The 16,808-nt window shown below is 56.0% G+C and overlaps 6 protein-coding genes across 6 annotated transcripts; 4 read left to right on the forward strand and 2 right to left on the reverse strand.

Annotated features, from left to right (window-relative positions):
- Positions 1 to 362: 362 nt before the first annotated feature.
- On the forward strand, positions 363 to 836 carry IUM83_09224 (putative acetyltransferase (GNAT) family; the record flags this gene model as incomplete). The annotated part of the gene is made up of 1 exon (XM_067933651.1): positions 363 to 836. One exon carries the CDS (start codon positions 363 to 365, stop codon positions 834 to 836), a length of 474 nt encoding a protein of 157 aa, XP_067799885.1.
- A 545-nt stretch (positions 837 to 1,381) lies between these two features.
- Positions 1,382 to 2,977, forward strand: IUM83_09225 (uncharacterized protein; the record flags this gene model as incomplete). The annotated part of the gene is made up of 1 exon (XM_067933652.1): positions 1,382 to 2,977. One exon carries the CDS (start codon positions 1,382 to 1,384, stop codon positions 2,975 to 2,977), a length of 1,596 nt encoding a protein of 531 aa, XP_067799884.1.
- Positions 2,978 to 3,113: 136 nt separating this feature from the next.
- Positions 3,114 to 5,273, reverse strand: IUM83_09226 (Deoxynucleoside triphosphate triphosphohydrolase; the record flags this gene model as incomplete). The annotated part of the gene is made up of 9 exons (XM_067933653.1): positions 3,114 to 3,226; positions 3,288 to 3,354; positions 3,425 to 3,490; positions 3,578 to 3,643; positions 3,720 to 4,055; positions 4,125 to 4,518; positions 4,598 to 4,830; positions 4,906 to 5,144; positions 5,222 to 5,273. 9 exons carry the CDS (start codon positions 5,271 to 5,273, stop codon positions 3,114 to 3,116), a joined length of 1,566 nt encoding a protein of 521 aa, XP_067799855.1.
- A 238-nt stretch (positions 5,274 to 5,511) lies between these two features.
- Positions 5,512 to 8,442, forward strand: IUM83_09227 (Ankyrin repeat domain-containing protein 50; the record flags this gene model as incomplete). The annotated part of the gene is made up of 1 exon (XM_067933654.1): positions 5,512 to 8,442. One exon carries the CDS (start codon positions 5,512 to 5,514, stop codon positions 8,440 to 8,442), a length of 2,931 nt encoding a protein of 976 aa, XP_067799854.1.
- Positions 8,443 to 9,415: 973 nt separating this feature from the next.
- Positions 9,416 to 10,375, reverse strand: IUM83_09228 (Quinone oxidoreductase 2; the record flags this gene model as incomplete). Its single annotated transcript, XM_067933655.1, has 1 exon — positions 9,416 to 10,375. One exon carries the CDS (start codon positions 10,373 to 10,375, stop codon positions 9,416 to 9,418), a length of 960 nt encoding a protein of 319 aa, XP_067799857.1.
- A 2,029-nt stretch (positions 10,376 to 12,404) lies between these two features.
- On the forward strand, positions 12,405 to 13,361 carry IUM83_09229 (Nucleotide binding protein; the record flags this gene model as incomplete). Its single annotated transcript, XM_067933656.1, has 1 exon — positions 12,405 to 13,361. The coding sequence occupies one exon, from the start codon at positions 12,405 to 12,407 to the stop codon at positions 13,359 to 13,361; it is 957 nt and encodes a 318-aa protein (XP_067799856.1).
- Positions 13,362 to 16,808: the final 3,447 nt, after the last annotated feature.

Below are 16,808 nucleotides of genomic sequence, written 5' to 3' on the forward strand. Positions count from 1 at the left end.
GGCAGCGTGAGGCACGGAAAACGCATGCTGATGCCACCGATTCATCCGAAGAAAACACGAGGAGAGCACGTCTCGATGCGATAGAAGCTTGTGACGATCCGGTGAATACGGGGTGCCATGCGCTGCTGTTCAGTCCAGCCAGACGAAGGAGGATAGGGTTCTCATCAGCTTTTGGTTTTGATGAGCTTTTTGTATCAATTTTGACTTCCTGGTTACTATCCCAGGAAGTCAAAAGCCCAATGTCGCTTCAAGATCAACAAGTATGACCAGCATTAGCTCCCTGCCACGTACTTGTCACTTTCAAATCTGCATTCGACTTGACACGTACACTTCAATTACAATAACTCACTGCGTTCGACGCGATGACTCTGCTGGTGACCTGCGTGAAGACCCCCGAGGACTGGGAGAAGGCCCGGGCCATCCGCCTGCAGGTGTTCATCCACGAGCAACACTTCGAGGAGGAGGGCGAGTTCGACGCGGATGACGTGCATCCGTCGGCGCTGCACTTCATCGGCACGGACGTGGAGCAGAACAAGGTGGTGGCTGTAGCCCGCGTGGTGGTCGACGACGCCAAGCGTAAAGCCAAGCTCAGCCGCGTGGCGGTGCTATCCGAGTGCCGGGGCAAGCGCTACGGCGTGGCGCTCATGGACGCCGTGGAGGACTACATCCGCGACCGCGTGGACCTATTCATCCTGGCAGCACTGATCGAGAAAAAGGGTTTCTACGAGAAGTGCGGCTACCGCTGCATCGACGATGAGATCTTCGTGGACGAGGGCGCCAAGCAGTGCTGGATGACCAAGGCCGCCCATCCGCTAGCCGAGTCCAACTCGGCGTAGCGAGAGAGAGAGAGGATAGAGTGAACCCAGTCAATATGAACTGCATGAAGAAATAAAAATCCTTACACTTGACTCCGTCGATTGTTGAGTGACGTAAGATTCAGGCACAGACCTCATCGCTGCAGGTGCCAATTCAAAATTCAGCAGTCGTGGACACTGGGGAATCAACAGCTCCAAGAGCTGATCATGGCCCAGCGTTGCGTTGGACATGAATGGAGAAAATGCAGGCCGTTGAACCTTTTACTTCCTTGCAGACGGCTCTCCGGTGCCTACACCTGTGCGTGGAGGATCCACCCCTGGATCGACTAAGCACCCTGCAACGCTGAAATGCGCAGCCATCGGTGCTCCCACATACTGTAACGACGTGAGGGTTGCAATCACTTCGTCACACTTCTCTGTGACTTGAGACCGTCGAACGGTACCCCTTGACCATTCTTGATCTCGCCACGCGCTACTCGTCGTGCACTTGGCCTGAAACAATGGCGCACCAACTTATGAAGAGGGTGCCGCCCAATTCTGGCGCTTCGCCATGCTCCAAGAGGCGAATGTGGCTGTGGGGCGGCTTGGTCTCCGCTATGGCGCTGGTGTCGTTCCTCAACGTGTTCGAGACGCTGGCCTCGTTCCAATTCGTATCCACGTCGAGTGCCAGCTCCAGCGACAGCGTGCAAGTCGATGGCACCGTCAAGTCTATTAAAGACGAGGCCCTGCAGATGTTCCCCTTTGGGATTCAACACTTCCAGCACGAGGTCCACCACCAAATTCGAGTCGAATACGAAGAGGACGACCAGGTCGACGAAGTTGTGGAGCGCATGGCGCCACCCGTGCAATGGCCGCCTAACAAAGGATCTAAGGACGAGTGTCTCTACGCGAGAGACTACGGGTTGGTGGAACGGTTGGGCAATTCCTCGCGATCATTTTGTGGTGGAGCGAGTGTGAATGGGTCGAGCAGCAACTCGACGTACACGTTCTACCACGTGCCTGAAGCGGGGGTGAGTGCGACCAAGCTGGAGAACTTCGCATTGGATCTACGAGGTGCGGAGATAGCGCAGGATATTGAGAACTTAGCGGATGACGGCGGCGGCCACGACCCAAGGTTCAGATACACGAAGAACTCTGCGTACTGCAGTTGCGCCGAGCCGCAAGACAGAGAACATGGAGCTCCGAATGTCTGGAAAGACTACTTCGCTGGCGGGCCAGGTGGCGAGGATCCGAATTGCGAGGCATCTCAGGACACTGTTGGTGACAAGCTGACATTGACGCGAGCTGTGGTGATGGTGCGCAAGGACGACCATAACCCCTTCTTTCAAATCTCGTCGATTCTCAACGCGTGGATCATGATGAAGACTGTCGGCTGGGAGGGGAATACAACGCAGCTTGTGACACTGGATCGAGCGCTGCCAAGTCCTGTTGATCAGCTGCGGCATGCTCTACTCGGACCTGAGAAACCTGTCATCGGCGGTGAGGTGTTCCAGGATCGTGTTGTGCACTTCAAATCAGCACTCCTGCCTCCGTACGAGGTCACTGGTCCGCTCATGAGCCACCTGAACGACCGCCAGCCGTGCCATGCCAACGCTATGATCGCAGATTTCCGGAATGCATCACTCAAAAGCATGGCGGTGGCTCCGCGCAATGCTAAAACCGATCCTCGGCGCTGCCTTGTCACCATCATATCGCGAAGACCTTACGGTGGGCGCCGGATACAACGTGTATGGCAGAACGAGGACGACATTGTAAACCGCATGCGCGAAGAATACCGTGACGCATATCGCTTCGGCGTGTGCGAGTTCCAGTCTCTCGAGTTCACGAACATGACAATGCACGACCAGATGCGCGTGATGGTGGACAGTGACGTCGTAATTGGGATGCACGGCGCAGGTATGGTCAACGTCATGTGGACTCGGCCCGAGACATTGGTAATCGAGATATTCCCGCGGCAGCGTTATCGATGGGGATATCGTAATTTGTGTCAGTATATTGGCTGCAAGTGGCATGAGTTCCGCGGTGGAAGAGACGTTCGTGTCCACACGTCCGATCCAAACGATATGGACAAGTTCATCACTTATATGCAGTGGAGGAGCTTTTTCGATCCACTTTTTCGCGCAGCCGTGGACAGGCTCGAGAAGAAGGTTGGTGGCACCTAAATCAATGTAGGCCGTAGGCCCTGATGGGGTAAATATGCTGACCGCATTCAAGACTTGCTGTAATATAGACAAAACATCATTTGACCATTACGATGGTGCTATGGTTGGGTATCTGCAGGAGACGTACATGGTACCATCACGGAAGTTGGTTCTCGTCGGTATCAGATTTAAGCCGCTTGCTAGCTGGAGATGATGCCGCGGGGATGCTGCCACCGTTTACCTCGTGCTCGGTGTCTGATTCGGGGAGCACTGTAAATGATCGTGAGTGACTTTTGTTAGGGAAGCTGCATGATACAGCAGGTTTACATACCTGGTAGCTTCCTCACTACTTTTCTTTTGGAAGCTTGCACGTGCTCCGAGACATGTTTGCCATAAATCTGGAGATACCACGAAGTAGATCTTTAGCACTATCGAGTTGACAAAAGGCTCAATACGAGCATAGCTTACTTTAGAAGACGGCGACGGAGGAGGAAGCGTAGTGCTGAATTGGCGGATGTAGCTACGGAAGGCATGCTGCAACAAATTAAAGTACGAGCGAAGTTAGATGGTGTCAGTCCTCGGCAACCAGTAGCGTGTATCAAGATGGCAGTGAATACGTACTTGGATTGCAGCATGAACTTGGGGCGACTTGTTTCGGCTGTACACGCGGATAATTCGCTCTTCGAACTGTTGAATCACAATAATACAACGTTAGTAAGGAGTGTGACGGGCATCGTTGTGGACAGGTAAATACCGTGCATACCTTTTCTGGGAAAAGCAGGCTGACTTCCTCCTTCGGAATGTGAAACTTCGCGTTGAGATCGCTGGACGCGTAGAAGGAGACGTTGTCCACCGGGTTGCGGTCCTTGAAGTTGTAGTTCAGTCGGCCATCAGAGACGATGATGTCTTCAGGGTCCAGAGTCACACCGTCGTACGAAGTTTGGGTAGCCAACTCCTCGCTTGTGAAACGCGGGATACGCGACATCAACTCAGGCGGCAAGAGGTACTCATCAATGAATTCGTACAGCTCGCGGCGGCGCATGCGCTTAAGAAGCGCCCGTGCATCCGCCAATGTGTCCGTCTTGGACGCCTCGATCGACTGAAAAAAAAACACAGGTTAGAAAACAGTTTTTGTGCGAGCACAACCTTCGTAAGTAAAGATACGTACGTGCACGATGTGATCCGTGAGGAATTGAAACTCCTCCGGCGTTTGTGTGGCAGCACAGATGCCCAGCTCCTTGTCGGCAAGAAGCATCGCATCACAAATCATGAACTCAACAGCCTTGCCCTTACGGTGGTTGTAAATCTGCTTGTGCATCTGATAACGCTGCTGGAACATATCGTAGATGTCCAGGTTCACGCTTGTGTGGTAGCAAATCTCGTTGCCGATCACGCGGTTGAACATCGTCAGTCGAGAGAAATCGAACACCTTGCGCAGTCCGAAGAGGTTCAGCATGTCACGCGCCAAGTAGTCGAACTTGTCGACATCAATGCAGTTGCGTCCGTTGGCCACGATCTCGTACAGATACCCACGAGAGTCAACACGCGAGCCCATGTGCGTTCTACAGTACAACCCACAACGATCCCAGTATCATGAGCTCTAAAACTTCCATCTCACCAACCTCCCAAACCTCCACGTACTCTTTCGCTCCGACAATGAGCTGCTGGATGAACCGCACGTCGTCTCTCTCCAGATCAATGTTGTTGTCGTCCACCATGTACTCAATCATCCGCAGCGACATGTCCTCGTGATGGTAAGTCGGCGCGTCCGCACTGCCATACCCGCGCGCCGCAGCCACCCGCGGCATAAATTCGTGCTCGAACACGTGCGAGAACGGCCCGTGGCCCAAGTCGTGCAGAAGTCCCGCCGCACTCTGCGGAACAACACCAAAGCTCCGTCAGCCCTCCGACTTCCCTCCTCCTCCTCTCAGGTGCACCAAGTCTCTCACCAAAAGCCGCGCGTCTCGCTGCGTGAGCTCGAGCTCCGGCTGCTGCTGCCGGAAGCGCTCGACCGTCTGGCCGGACAGGAAGCTCACGCCCAGCGAGTGCTCGAAGCGGTTGTGCGAGGCCCCCGGGAAGACGTAGTAGAGCGTGCCCAGCTGCTTCAGGTCGCGCAGCCGCTGGAACTGCGGCGTGTCCATGAGCGACACGCACAGGCCGTTCACCTTGATGTATCCGTGCACCTGGTCTGCAGCACGATGTGTCACAAGTCTTCAGTCGGCGATATCTCGGCGCCCACGCACTTTCTCCCAGCGTTCGACCCACCATTGAAGAGCTTGGCGCGCGGGTCGTCCGCTGCAGGCCACACGCTGCTCATACTCCACGCGCTCGGTCGGCGAAACCTCTCCTAATGCCACGCCCTTCCCACTGTGTCAATCGACGCGCGAATGGTCCTCGACGTCTACGTATTGAGCCGGTCAGGTCTATGTACGCCACACCACATTCACCCGTCACATGACGTGCACCACACCAGTGACCATCACTCCGATTCCGCAATCTTTCGTCCGACCGCCACAACCAGTATACAAACTTCAAGTCACAAGGCACAAGTCGACATGGCGGGGGGCGACGTCGCGTACGTGCAGCTCCCGGGCGCGACGCTGGGGCTGTACGCGGGCATGGCGCCGCAGGAGCTGCAGCAGCTGGTGCGTGCGGCGCTGCGGCATCGCGGGGGCGAGTGCGCGGGCTTCCAGGTGTCTCCGGAGGCCGCAGAGCCGGCCAAAGGCGCTCGATCCGGCAGGAAGAAGCGCGCGTCCGGCGCGCTGCAGCGGCTCGTGCCGCTCTCGCTGGCCTGCCAGGCGCCGGAGCTGCTGACGGGGCGTGTGGCGCCTCTGTTCGCGCCGGCCGCGGCCCCCGCGCGCGCCGTGGAGCCCCAGGACGACGCGAAGAGGCTGCAGCGGCTGCTGGACGCGCTGCTGAGCGAGCTGCAGCTGTCCGCCTTCGAGGCGGCCGTGCTGCGCGACCTGTGCGAGCAGCAGAGCGCGCGCGTGCTGCGGGAGATGCAGGGGCAGGCGTCGGTGGAGAGCAAGAGGGCGTTTCTGCTGCGGCTGCTGCGCCCCGAGGGCGCTGCGAGGCCCGAGAAGCAGCTGGAGACGCCCGAGAAGAGGGACAAGAAGGAGCAGGGGGAGGACGCGCTGCACGCCGAGCTGGCGGCCAAGAGAGTGGCGGCGATCGGCCGCAGAGTCTTCAGTCCGCAGGTGCAGACGCAGGTGCTGGCGCTGGCGGACGAGACCAGGGCCAACTGGAGGGCGGGGAGCGAGAGCGCGGCCGGGAGCAGGTTTGCAGACACCATGGAGCTGCTGGCGATGGTCGAGAGGCTGCTGGACAAGCACGTGCTGCCCGAGGAGCACGGCGCGCACCTGCTGGAGCTCGTGCTGGGCGAGAACCGCGTGCTGTGGAGCGCGCTGCAGAGCTACAAGAACGACGGAGGCAGCTTGACGGACCTGGAGACCACGGCCAAGCGGCTCGCGGCGCTGGGCTGCGACCCGCCCAAGCCCATCGCCAGCAAGGCGAGGAAGGGGAAGAGTCCGAGGCGGCTGGGGAAGCACAACTCGCCGGCGAAGAAGAGGGTGCGCGACGCAGCAAAGACCACGCCCTCGGCGGTGGCGGTGGTGCGCTCGCTGAACGCGCAGCACATGCTCACGAGCTTGGAGCTGGACATTGTGCAGGCGCTGGTGGCGCAGGAGGACTCGCAGGTGTTGCAGATCTTGAGCAAGTTCGAGCAGAGTGATCACCGTGATGTGGGTGTGCTGCGAGACGCTCTGGTGGGCATCGTCGAGGAGATTACAATGGAGCTGGGCGACGAGGAGAAGGCTGCAGCGGCGTTTGCCCGTGGCCTCGATGACGCTGTTCGTGAAGAGAGCTCGTTCGTTGACAGCGACGACGATAGCGAGTCGTTGGGATGGCAGCGACACGTGGGCTTCTTGCTTGGTCAGTGGCAGGCCCAGCACCACCTAACGCCGGCTGACGCTAATACTCTACGGAGGATGGTGGCGCAGAGACACAATTTGCTGGAGAGTGCGTACGAGGTGTTTGCAGGCGATGGCGACGCTAGTGAACTGCTGGACACGCTCCAGCGAGTGGCCAAGCTGCAGCGACAGATCGAACAAAGTCAGGCAGGCCAAAATGTTCAAAGTGGTGTACCTGTCAGTGATCTAAGCCTCGAGGATATCGTGCGGGAGATGCAGAGACGCGGGGTGCTGCAAGCCGGGGACGCTGCGGGTCTGTTGGTCCTATTCCATGGTGGCAACGAGGCTCTACAAGCTGCGAACGAGGCTTTCATGGCAGACGGAGACGTCCATGAGCTGGAAGAAACGCTGTTACTAGTGGTGAAGCATGCTCGTTTTGCGGGTGACACTGAGGAAGGCAAACCCGCTGATGAGAGCCAGGTGGTGTCGCGGCTTCTTGCGGAGTTTGGACGGAGCGGGCGTCTTGAGCTGTGGCAAATCCAGTTGTTGATGTCGTTGTGTAAGTCGCATGATGCACGCTTGTTCGCTGCAGTGGATGTCTATCACGATGACCAGAACGTGGACGAGCTGATCGATACTCTGGAGATTCTGGTCGAGTTGGCGGCCTGGGAGCGCCACCGCCGTGCGATGGTGCACGATTGGATCGCCCCGTTAGCTCGTAGTGGAAAACTTCCTCGCGGCGGAGCGGAGCGATTGGTGCAGCTCGTGAAAGCTCGTGATGACCGCGTTGTGGCGGCTCTCGTTGTGTTCTTGAGCGACAACAATAAGGAGGAGTTCGTGGACACGCTGGCACGAATCGCATGTCTGGAGGCCATGAAGTTGAAGAACGTCCAGGCGGACGCTGCGCAGGACGAATCGAAGGAGGGGCACTTGGTGTTGGTCATGCTGAAAGAGTTGGAGGAGAAGGGCGTCGTGTCTGAAGAGGAACGAAAAAAGATCGAGGATCTAGTTTGCGGTGGTGAGCCACGAATGTTGGCCGCTATGGACGTTCTGGCAGCGACTCACGACACTGAGGATTTTGTTGATACCGCTCGACGCATCTTGGCTAAGTCTAAAGACGATGCTGATGCAGAAAAGAGCGACAGTGTCGAGGCTCAGGAACCTACGGCAGCTCCATCGAGTATCATAAGGGCCAGTCCTGCGGTCACTACGGGGGAGGAAGAGGGTGTCCCGACTGCGATCGAGGTCGCACAGGATGCCAAATCGGTCTCCCAGAATCCAGAAAATAATGCCGGAGATGATTCCGCTGTGGTGGAGAAGGAGGTAGGAGAGAAGACCGACGAAATGGCCCCGGAGGAAAGGTCACAGATTGCTGAACAAAAGGGCCGCCCACCCGAGCTAGCTGAATCGGAGGAAGCGGGAGAAGAGAACGACGAAGCGGCAGCGGCGAAAGAAGAAGCGACGGAGGAGGAGACGAAGGTTGTTGACAAAGTAGACGTGAGCGAAGAGGAGCAGGAGGAGGATATGGGCAAGGCTGAAAACGAGCCGGCTGAAGAGCAAGAGGAAGAACAAAAGTAATGAATTCTAGTGTGGCACCATTATCTGCACATTTCCTGCACTTTACGGGCGCAGGTGAAGGTGAACAGTAATTCTTTGACGTAGTGCTATGGCTCAAAGACAACTACAGACTTTGAAAGCTGCTCGGGCGACGCGGTAGTTACGGGGATTGCAAGAGGCTACTTTGACGTGGTGAAGTGGCTGAAAGATGACTTGGAAGACGAGCAACAGCAGAGGGGATGTTACTGTCGATGGTAAACTGAGTTGGCCCGAACAATTTCGCGTCGGTTTTGGTCCGCATAAAGCTGCCGCAGCATGTAGCCACGTCGAATTGTAGAGCAACTAATTCTACAAGAAGATCTCCTCAGCTTGCCAATCTCAGAGTTGCGCTCAGGGAATTCGAAGCTCAGGGTGTGTTTAAATGACTCCATGAATTCTACAAGTTACGTCAAGAGGAGATCGAGATCTTGCGCCTACTTTTGAGTGAGCGATGCACTCGGGATCATCAGGAAGCTACGGCTACTGAACACGTTGCCGCTGCGAAGTCTCCCTGTGCAACCGCCTTGGTTATCGCGAGCACTCTGGACGGCGCCGCAATCGAGAGAGTGCTCATGACACCCACCGCTCCACAAGCCATCATAGGCAGCGCCAGGTTGTCAGCTCCGCACACAACAGGCAAGTCACACAGTGCCATGACATCCACGGCATGCGCCACCGAGTCCGTGGCGTCCTTCAACGCTGCGATCCCCGGCACCTTCGCCAATTCCGCAATGGTCTTCGACTCCAGCGGCGCTTCGCCTCTTGTGCCAGCTTCACGGCCGCCTGCGATCACGGGCACTCAGCCGTTGGTTGACGACTATTGTGCTTGACAAGTACCTCGTCGTAATCTGCAGGATTACGCCTTCGACACAAAGCCCCATCACTTTTCGATGAGCATACATGTATTCGTCGTCTTGTGGATTATGCAAAGCAGAGTACTGTAGACTCTGGTCGTTTACTCCGGCTTGGGGAAGATGTCCTTGTACTTGAGCAGGTACTCCTGGTAGCGGGCGGGCTTGCGGCCGGTGAGCTTCTCCACGGTGTCGGACACCGAGTTCATGGAGCCGTTGCCCAGCATCTCGCCGCAGCAAATGGCGTCGCCGATGCACAGCTTCATGGGCAGCTGAGAGAAGTCGCCTGTGGCCATGTCGGTGGGCAGGCCGCGGTCCAGCCACCACTTGGTGAGCTCCTCGTCGGGCATGTCGACGTACTCGCACTTGTAGCCGGACTGCTGGCACATCCACTCCATCAGGTCCTTCTGCTGTACGAGCTCGGGGCCAGTGACGTCGTACACCTTGTTGGGCTCACCGCAGCCGAGGATCAGAGCGGCGAACACGCGGCTGCAGTCCTCGCGAGCCACGTAGGCGCCGGGGACGCCGTGGCTGTTGGACAGCCACTTGTTGCCGCAGAACTTCCACGACGGCGCGAACAGGTTCGGGATGTTGTCCATGTACAACCAGTTACGCTGGATGTTGTACTGCAGACCGGACTCCTTGACGATTTTCTCCACGAAGTGGTGGTCACGCGGCAAGAACGGGATTTCCTCTTCAACATCGGTCTCGCAACCAGCACCGACGAACGACGTGTAACACACACGCTTGACGCCGACGGACTTGGCAGCAGCGCACACGTTGCGGGCCTGGTTACGGCGACCGTCACCGAACAGCCAAGTGGAGATGAAACCCACAGCCTCGGCACCTTCGAACACCTTCTTCATGCCCTCGATGTCGTCGTAGCTGGCAGCCACGACCTCCGCGCCCTTGGCACGCCAGCCAGCGACCACATCTTCGGGGATCGACTTGAGGTTGTAGCTGGTCAATACGAGGTGGTCCTCGGGCTTGAGGATCTCGATGGCGAAGTCGGCGGCGACGCGGCCGAGGTTGCCATCGGAACCGGTGAGGACGAACTTGGTCATGGTGGATAGAGAGAGTGGGGACTCGGAGATTGCTTGCGATGCTTGAAGCAAATTGCAAAGTGAGCGAATGTGGGGTGCACACCGACAGAGACCTCGAAGACCGAGAAGATCGGCGACCAGCGTGGGCTCTCTTCAATCTTCTGGAGACCAATTGAAAGCGTATCGCGAGCATTTCCACGTGGCCGGAGTTGATCAACCGGAATAGATACATATAGTGTGACATTAGCGCGCATAGGCATGGCTGTGCAGGCAAGTCGAGCGCACCCATCAGCGTATTGCACTCGAGCTTTCCAGTGCTTTAGGCCCCTCTTGGTGCGTGTCTAGTCCAAGCGATGCTTCAAGCAGTGCTGGCCTGCAATAGCATCTCGGCAAAGTTCTGTAACAGTTTAAAGGACACTGCTTGTTAGCGTGTCGAGCGATCCAGCCTTAGTTTTCCAAGTCGAAGCTTGTAGCGTCGACGGCTGAGGAGCAGAAGTTGTCGGCACGCTTCGGACTCGCAGGTGTTGCCGTGCAAGAGTGGCACTTGAGACCCAAGCACCAAAAGTTCTGATCAGCAAAGACACGCTCTTCCCACCTGTAGAAATTCTACTAGAATCAACATGAAACCCAGAGTCGCAGTCTAGCTGGAAGACTGGCGCATCAAGGCATAGCGGTGGCTATTGTACCGAGCCTAAACTCGAATCGATCCCTTGCTTCGACTGGAAAATGAGTCTCGGATATGTTCACCTTGACATGCAAACTGGAGGGTATGGCTGGCGACGAGTTCATGAGCTCTGGTGTGTGCTGAAGCGATGGGTAGTCAGGCGGGCGACTGCAACGAGTTGACGCGCCACGGGGTCTCTGACTACGCGCAGCGCCAGATACGGTGCCGATGGCCTATGGTGTCCCTCGCTCAAGAACTACTTTTCTTTGGTCCGCCCTACGGACTCGGAGTCCGGGACTCCATAGCGTGGAGCCCTCGGTTCGACTTGGCTCGTCACCTCAGAGTGACAACTGCTGCAACACCAAGCAGCCAGAAACTCAAGTGCACTCATCAAAACTGAAGACAACGCCGCAAAAACTCGACTGTACTCGGCCGATGAGTGCCACGCACTGTCACATCCCCGGGTTAACCGCCAAGGTGCGCGTGGCACCTATCTAGTCGAGCCAGCAAGGATCCCGCATAACCGACCGACATTAGCATCTCCAAAGCTGCAATGCTGTAGTTCTCTCTTCTCGCTGCGCCATCGGGTCATTTCGTGTTTTGATCTCGAAAGCTCATTCGCGTCAAGTAACTTTCGTGTCTGCCATCGCTATGCGACGTGCCATCTCGCAACTACAACGCCCCACGATGCAACGAGCCTTCTCTCAACTCGCCAAGGGCAAGACTAAAAAGTTCGTGCTCACCGGCGCCGACGGGAACCTTGGCCGCGTGGCCGCCGACTTCATGGTGGATATTGCCAAGCCTGAGGAGCAGGTGGTGATCACCAGCTACGATCTGAATACGCTGCCGGCTGAGTCCATCATATCTGGGCGGATGCTGATGATCCTAGGCCGCCTCTACGCGGAAGCCCTCCGTGATGCAGCAACGCGTGGAATGCGCTGGACGCCGACACCATCAAATCTTGTTGGCGCCACGCCGGATTATGCGTGGACCGGACACAGATTATTGACATAATTAACGAAATCAAGTATTTTGTTCCATCAATGGCAATTTATGCCCTCGAATTGGCTCATACCACTTGAAAGTTGTTATATATCAGGCGTTCCTTATTCACGCCCTCGTCTGTACTCTTTGCTGTCGCGATTTGCCTAATTCACGAATTGGTCATAATCACTCGCGACGAAACGGCACTGCCGTGACGGCAGAAATGGCCGTCGCAGCGAAATGCACAGGTGTTTGCTGGAGTGCAAGGTTACCTTGAAGGTGCTGTGACGTCAGGCGGTGCTTGCTGCCTGTGGGTACGAGTACATGTACTGGTCGGCGGTCATTAGGCCACTTTGCCATTTGCATCCAAGACCTCACCCAACCTACCAAATCCAAGCAACTATGCCCAAGTTCGTCCTGACCGGTGCCGATGGCAACCTTGGCGGCGTCGCCGCTGACTTCGCCGTCGAGATCGCAAAGCCTGAAGACGAGCTTGTGTTCACGAGCTACACTCTGGATAGCATCCCAGCCGATAAGCTGAAGCGCTGGCAGGACAAGGGCGTGAAGGTCGTCGCTGCTAACTACGACGAGCCGGAGACCCTCAAGCCCGTGTTTCAGGGCGCTGAGGCCGTGTCGTTCATTTCGACCTGGTTGATCGGCGACCGCCGTCGCAGCCAAGCCAAGAATGTGATCGATACTGCGAAGGCGTGCGGCGTGAAGCGCATCTGTTATACTTCGTTCGTCGGTGCCGGTTCCACTGCCGAGAACGAGGAGGACATCCCGTTCCTGCCGCGTGACCATCACTTCGTGGAGCAGCAGATCTACGCCTCGGGGCTGCAGTACAGCATCCAGCGCAACTACCTGTACGCCGACAACATCCCCAACTTCTTCGCTCCGTCCTGGAAATTCACAGAGAACCGCTGGCTGACCAACACGAACGGTGCTCGCGGAGCTTACGTGGCTCGGGATGACTGCGGTCGTGTGCAGGCTGCGCTTCTGTTGGGCCGCGGTGAGCCCAACCACGTGTACGACGTGACGGGCCCGGAGGCTGTCTCCCACGAAGAAATCTTCGACTTCATGTGCAACGAGACCGGCTACAAGGCCGAGTTCGTCGACCTGTCGGACGAGGAGCTCAAGAAGTACTGGCTGGGCCGAGGCCTGCCCGTCAACGTCTACGGCGACTTCTCTCAATTGCCCATGAAGCTCTGCATCGGCGACCTGTTGTGTTCCGGCGAGACCGTAGCAAACGGATCCATGAGTCAGACTTCGGATACCGTTGAGAAGCTTACGGGTCGCAAACCTACGCACTGGAAGGACGCCATGCTCAAGTACCGCGACATCTTCCCCAAGCCGGAGTAACTGAGTGGTGCTTACGTATCACCCTGTGTCCGAGCCGCTCGAATGCAAGGTGATACGTGTGAACTCGCTTACGATCCGATTGATGTTCTTCGTGCAAGAAATACACATTAGCATATTGTGGTTGAAATCTGCTCCTTCCAGGTGAAACCCGGTATTCTTTTAAAATGATGTTATCACGAAACTTTTCATAAAGATCACTGGAGTTGTTTTTGTTTGTTTTTGAGTAAGGTACATTGTTGTCACTTAAGGTTCGGCTAACGGCATCCTACAAGATCACTGGAGTTGGCTGGCGGCTCAAGGCTCCTCAAGTAGTCCGCAGAAAATCGATGCCACTAGGTTCACCACGCAGTCATCAGATGCAGAAAAAATCGACCGCCTCGAGCGTCTTCATTTCGTTACGAATCTTCGCTTCTTCATTCCTTTTCTCAAGCGCCATGTTGCGAAGCAGAGACGCGATCTCAGCACCATAATCACCATTGTCAACAACCCTCGCGATGGCAGCGTTGATCCCAGAAGCCGAGCAGACGTCGACAAGTAGTTTCACAATACAAACGTGATCATTCTCCAAAGCACGCCCCAAATCATGACTGAAGTCATATCGCCACAACTCAGCTCGACGCAGTAGTAGCTTCACAACGTGAGTATGTTCACCTGCCGCTGTTTCCTCAAGCCCACGGCCGGGATGATGCAGACTGCACGGCTCGTGCAGAAATAGCCGCAAGGTCTATGAATTGAACTCCAGATGTCATATAACCGACGTCTGAGTTGCCAATTTCTTGAGCGCGAACGCTAACCTGCGTGTGGAGTTGACAAAATGATAACGAGAGGTTATCTACCTAGGGTTAGGTGTTGCTGTATTTAAATGCACTATGGTACGAGGACGCCGTCCCTGGTGTGTGACTGGCCATCGCAGATAGCGGAAAACTTCAAAAGTAATCAAAAATAGTCTACATTCCTGTTTGTGTTGCAAGGGTGCAATGGAGTCACCGAGCCTGCAAGTGGAGCTCGAAGAGAGCGCTAATGCAACTCTAGATCGTTGCCGCGTGGCGAGGCCAACGAACACGGCACGCGCGTACGTGTCGAAGCAGCAAGAGTTTAAAACCTGATGCGATCGAAAGGTTTCCATGAAACTACACGCTATCAAGTTACAGCAGAATAACTACATGTATTTCTACAAGAAGAAGTAGTCGATCGCGACGTTCGAGTAAAAACCTCGACGCGTAAGGTTGGCGTTGCTACGGTGGAGATGTATGTAAACGAAATTTCGGACTTGTATAGTGATCAGCAAAGCCGTGGTGGGAATGCACACTCTCATCCTCGAAACAGTCTTATCAAGGCACTACTGGCTACGCTAAAGCGCGAAAAGCACGGGAAAAACAAGCGTGAGTATGTAGATCGGGGGGTTGGCTCGTTGTTGAACGGGTACTGCACCACAGATGACCTGGTTGCAATTTCGCGTTATTACATGAATCTAAACACTGGAGGTGATTTACGCAACCGAATGAGCCACTTTTTGTGTCATGCATGTTTTTTGAGGGGGGAGTCAGCACGTAATCTCGAGCTACCCGATCTATTCGGCGTGATTCTGGAGCATGAAGGATATACCGACTGCCGCGCACTTGTAATGGATATGGAACAGGGTAAGACAAATCAGTACGGCCGTCGTGAGTTTGGCTCGTGCATCCGGCACCGCAACGTCGAAATTTGTCCGGTTGGTGCACTCGGTCTGTATTTCGTCTTTAGGTGGAATATTCAAAACGAAGCTGTACCAAATTTTCTTGATCCTAAACAATGGTATGACATCAAAGTACTCAAGTCAGGGAAAAGTGTAACAACAGCGCTAATATACCGGGCTCATTATGACGCAACTGTTAAGCTTTCACGGCTCTTGGGATGCACTCGGAGGCCAAGACGCACGCCGCACGAGGATCGTGGTCCAGGATGGCCGAATCAGCTGGAGCAACAGAGTCATAAATTCGAAAGTTAGGGCGTTGGAATGCTGGTGCCATGGAGGGATGCTACCTCACCGCCTTGCCGCGAGATGCAATGCGTTCGCTTGCTGGGTTCTCACTGTTGTCAAGGGATCGCCTCGACCAGCTGCGGTGTACCAGTAAGGTACCGGTGTGACCTTCACTCAGTGGTGCCGCCATCATTCGTGTGATGATGGGACGAGGATTACGGGACGCTGATGATGGGACGAGGATTACGGGACGCTGATGATGGGACGCGTGGGTACAAGATTGTGGGTACAGGATGGGCATCTACGTGGCACTCGCTGATTGGCTGAAGGACCTTCTATCCAGTTAGGAATCCAGTAGAGTGTATCCAGCAGGAATATCCAGTAGGCTTAGAGGCAGCACGCAGTTCGCGAACTAAGGACCTAAATCAATCACTTTGCATTCTGACATCTAGTGCTCAAACGACCTTCCTTTTGGTTATGAGCCCAAGCCCCGTTTTCCCTGCTGAAGACTCCGACTACGCTTTCGCCATGGACGCCGCCTCGACCACGACCTCTCGCATCAACAAGTTCGACGGAACCAACTTCCACACGTGGAAGTTCAAGATGGCGATGGTGCTCGAGGAACGAGACCTGTGGGAAGTGACAAGTGGAGAGATCAAGCTGGAGCACTGCGCCACTACGCTGGACCAAACGACGTTCAAGAGGAAGTCTCGCAAGGCGCTGGCGATCATCTGTCTCGCGATGGAAGATTCGCAGCTGCCGCTAGTCCGGTCGGCGAAGGATGCGTACGATGCATGGTCAAGACTGGAAGGACACTTCGAGAAGAAGAGTTTGGCCAACAAGCTCTTCCTTCGTCGATGTTTCTTCACGACGATGATGGCGGAAGGTGATGATGTGCTGGAGCACATCAACAAGATCAAGACTCTGGCGGAGCAGCTCGACGCAGTAGGCGCTCCGGTCAGCGAGGATGACTTGGTGATCACGCTTCTTGGGAGTCTCAGCGAGTCGTACCAGTTCCTCATCACGGCGTTGGAGTCGAGAGCCGACTCGCTGTCGTGGGAACTCGTGACGGCTCGGCTGCTGCATGAGGACATGAAGCGCAAGGAGCAAGGTGGCGGCGTCGACGGAGCCGCGCACGGTCAGGGCCAAGCGTTCATGACAAGCGACAACGGCAAGCGCAAGGGACGGCAGGCGACCGCCAACAAGGCCAGCGCCTGCCACTACTGTGGGGAGCAAGGACATTGGATCGCCAAGTGTCCTGTGCGAATCCGCGAGAACGCGGAGCGGCAGAGGCCGCAGCGAGCGAACGTCGCGCAGAGTGAGGACGACTCTGGCGACTTCCTCTTCTCGGTTGGTGGTGGGAGCAACACCACCAAGTCGAATGAGGTGTGGCTGGTCGACTCTGGTGCGACGCAGCACATGACCAGTTCCAAGAAGTTCATGAGGAACTACAAGAAGATCTCGCCGGTGGACGTGCATCTCGCGGA

This window comes from Phytophthora cinnamomi, assembly GCF_018691715.1.
Source record: "Phytophthora cinnamomi strain GKB4 chromosome Unknown Contig3, whole genome shotgun sequence".
Lineage (NCBI taxonomy): Eukaryota > Oomycota > Peronosporomycetes > Peronosporales > Peronosporaceae > Phytophthora > Phytophthora cinnamomi.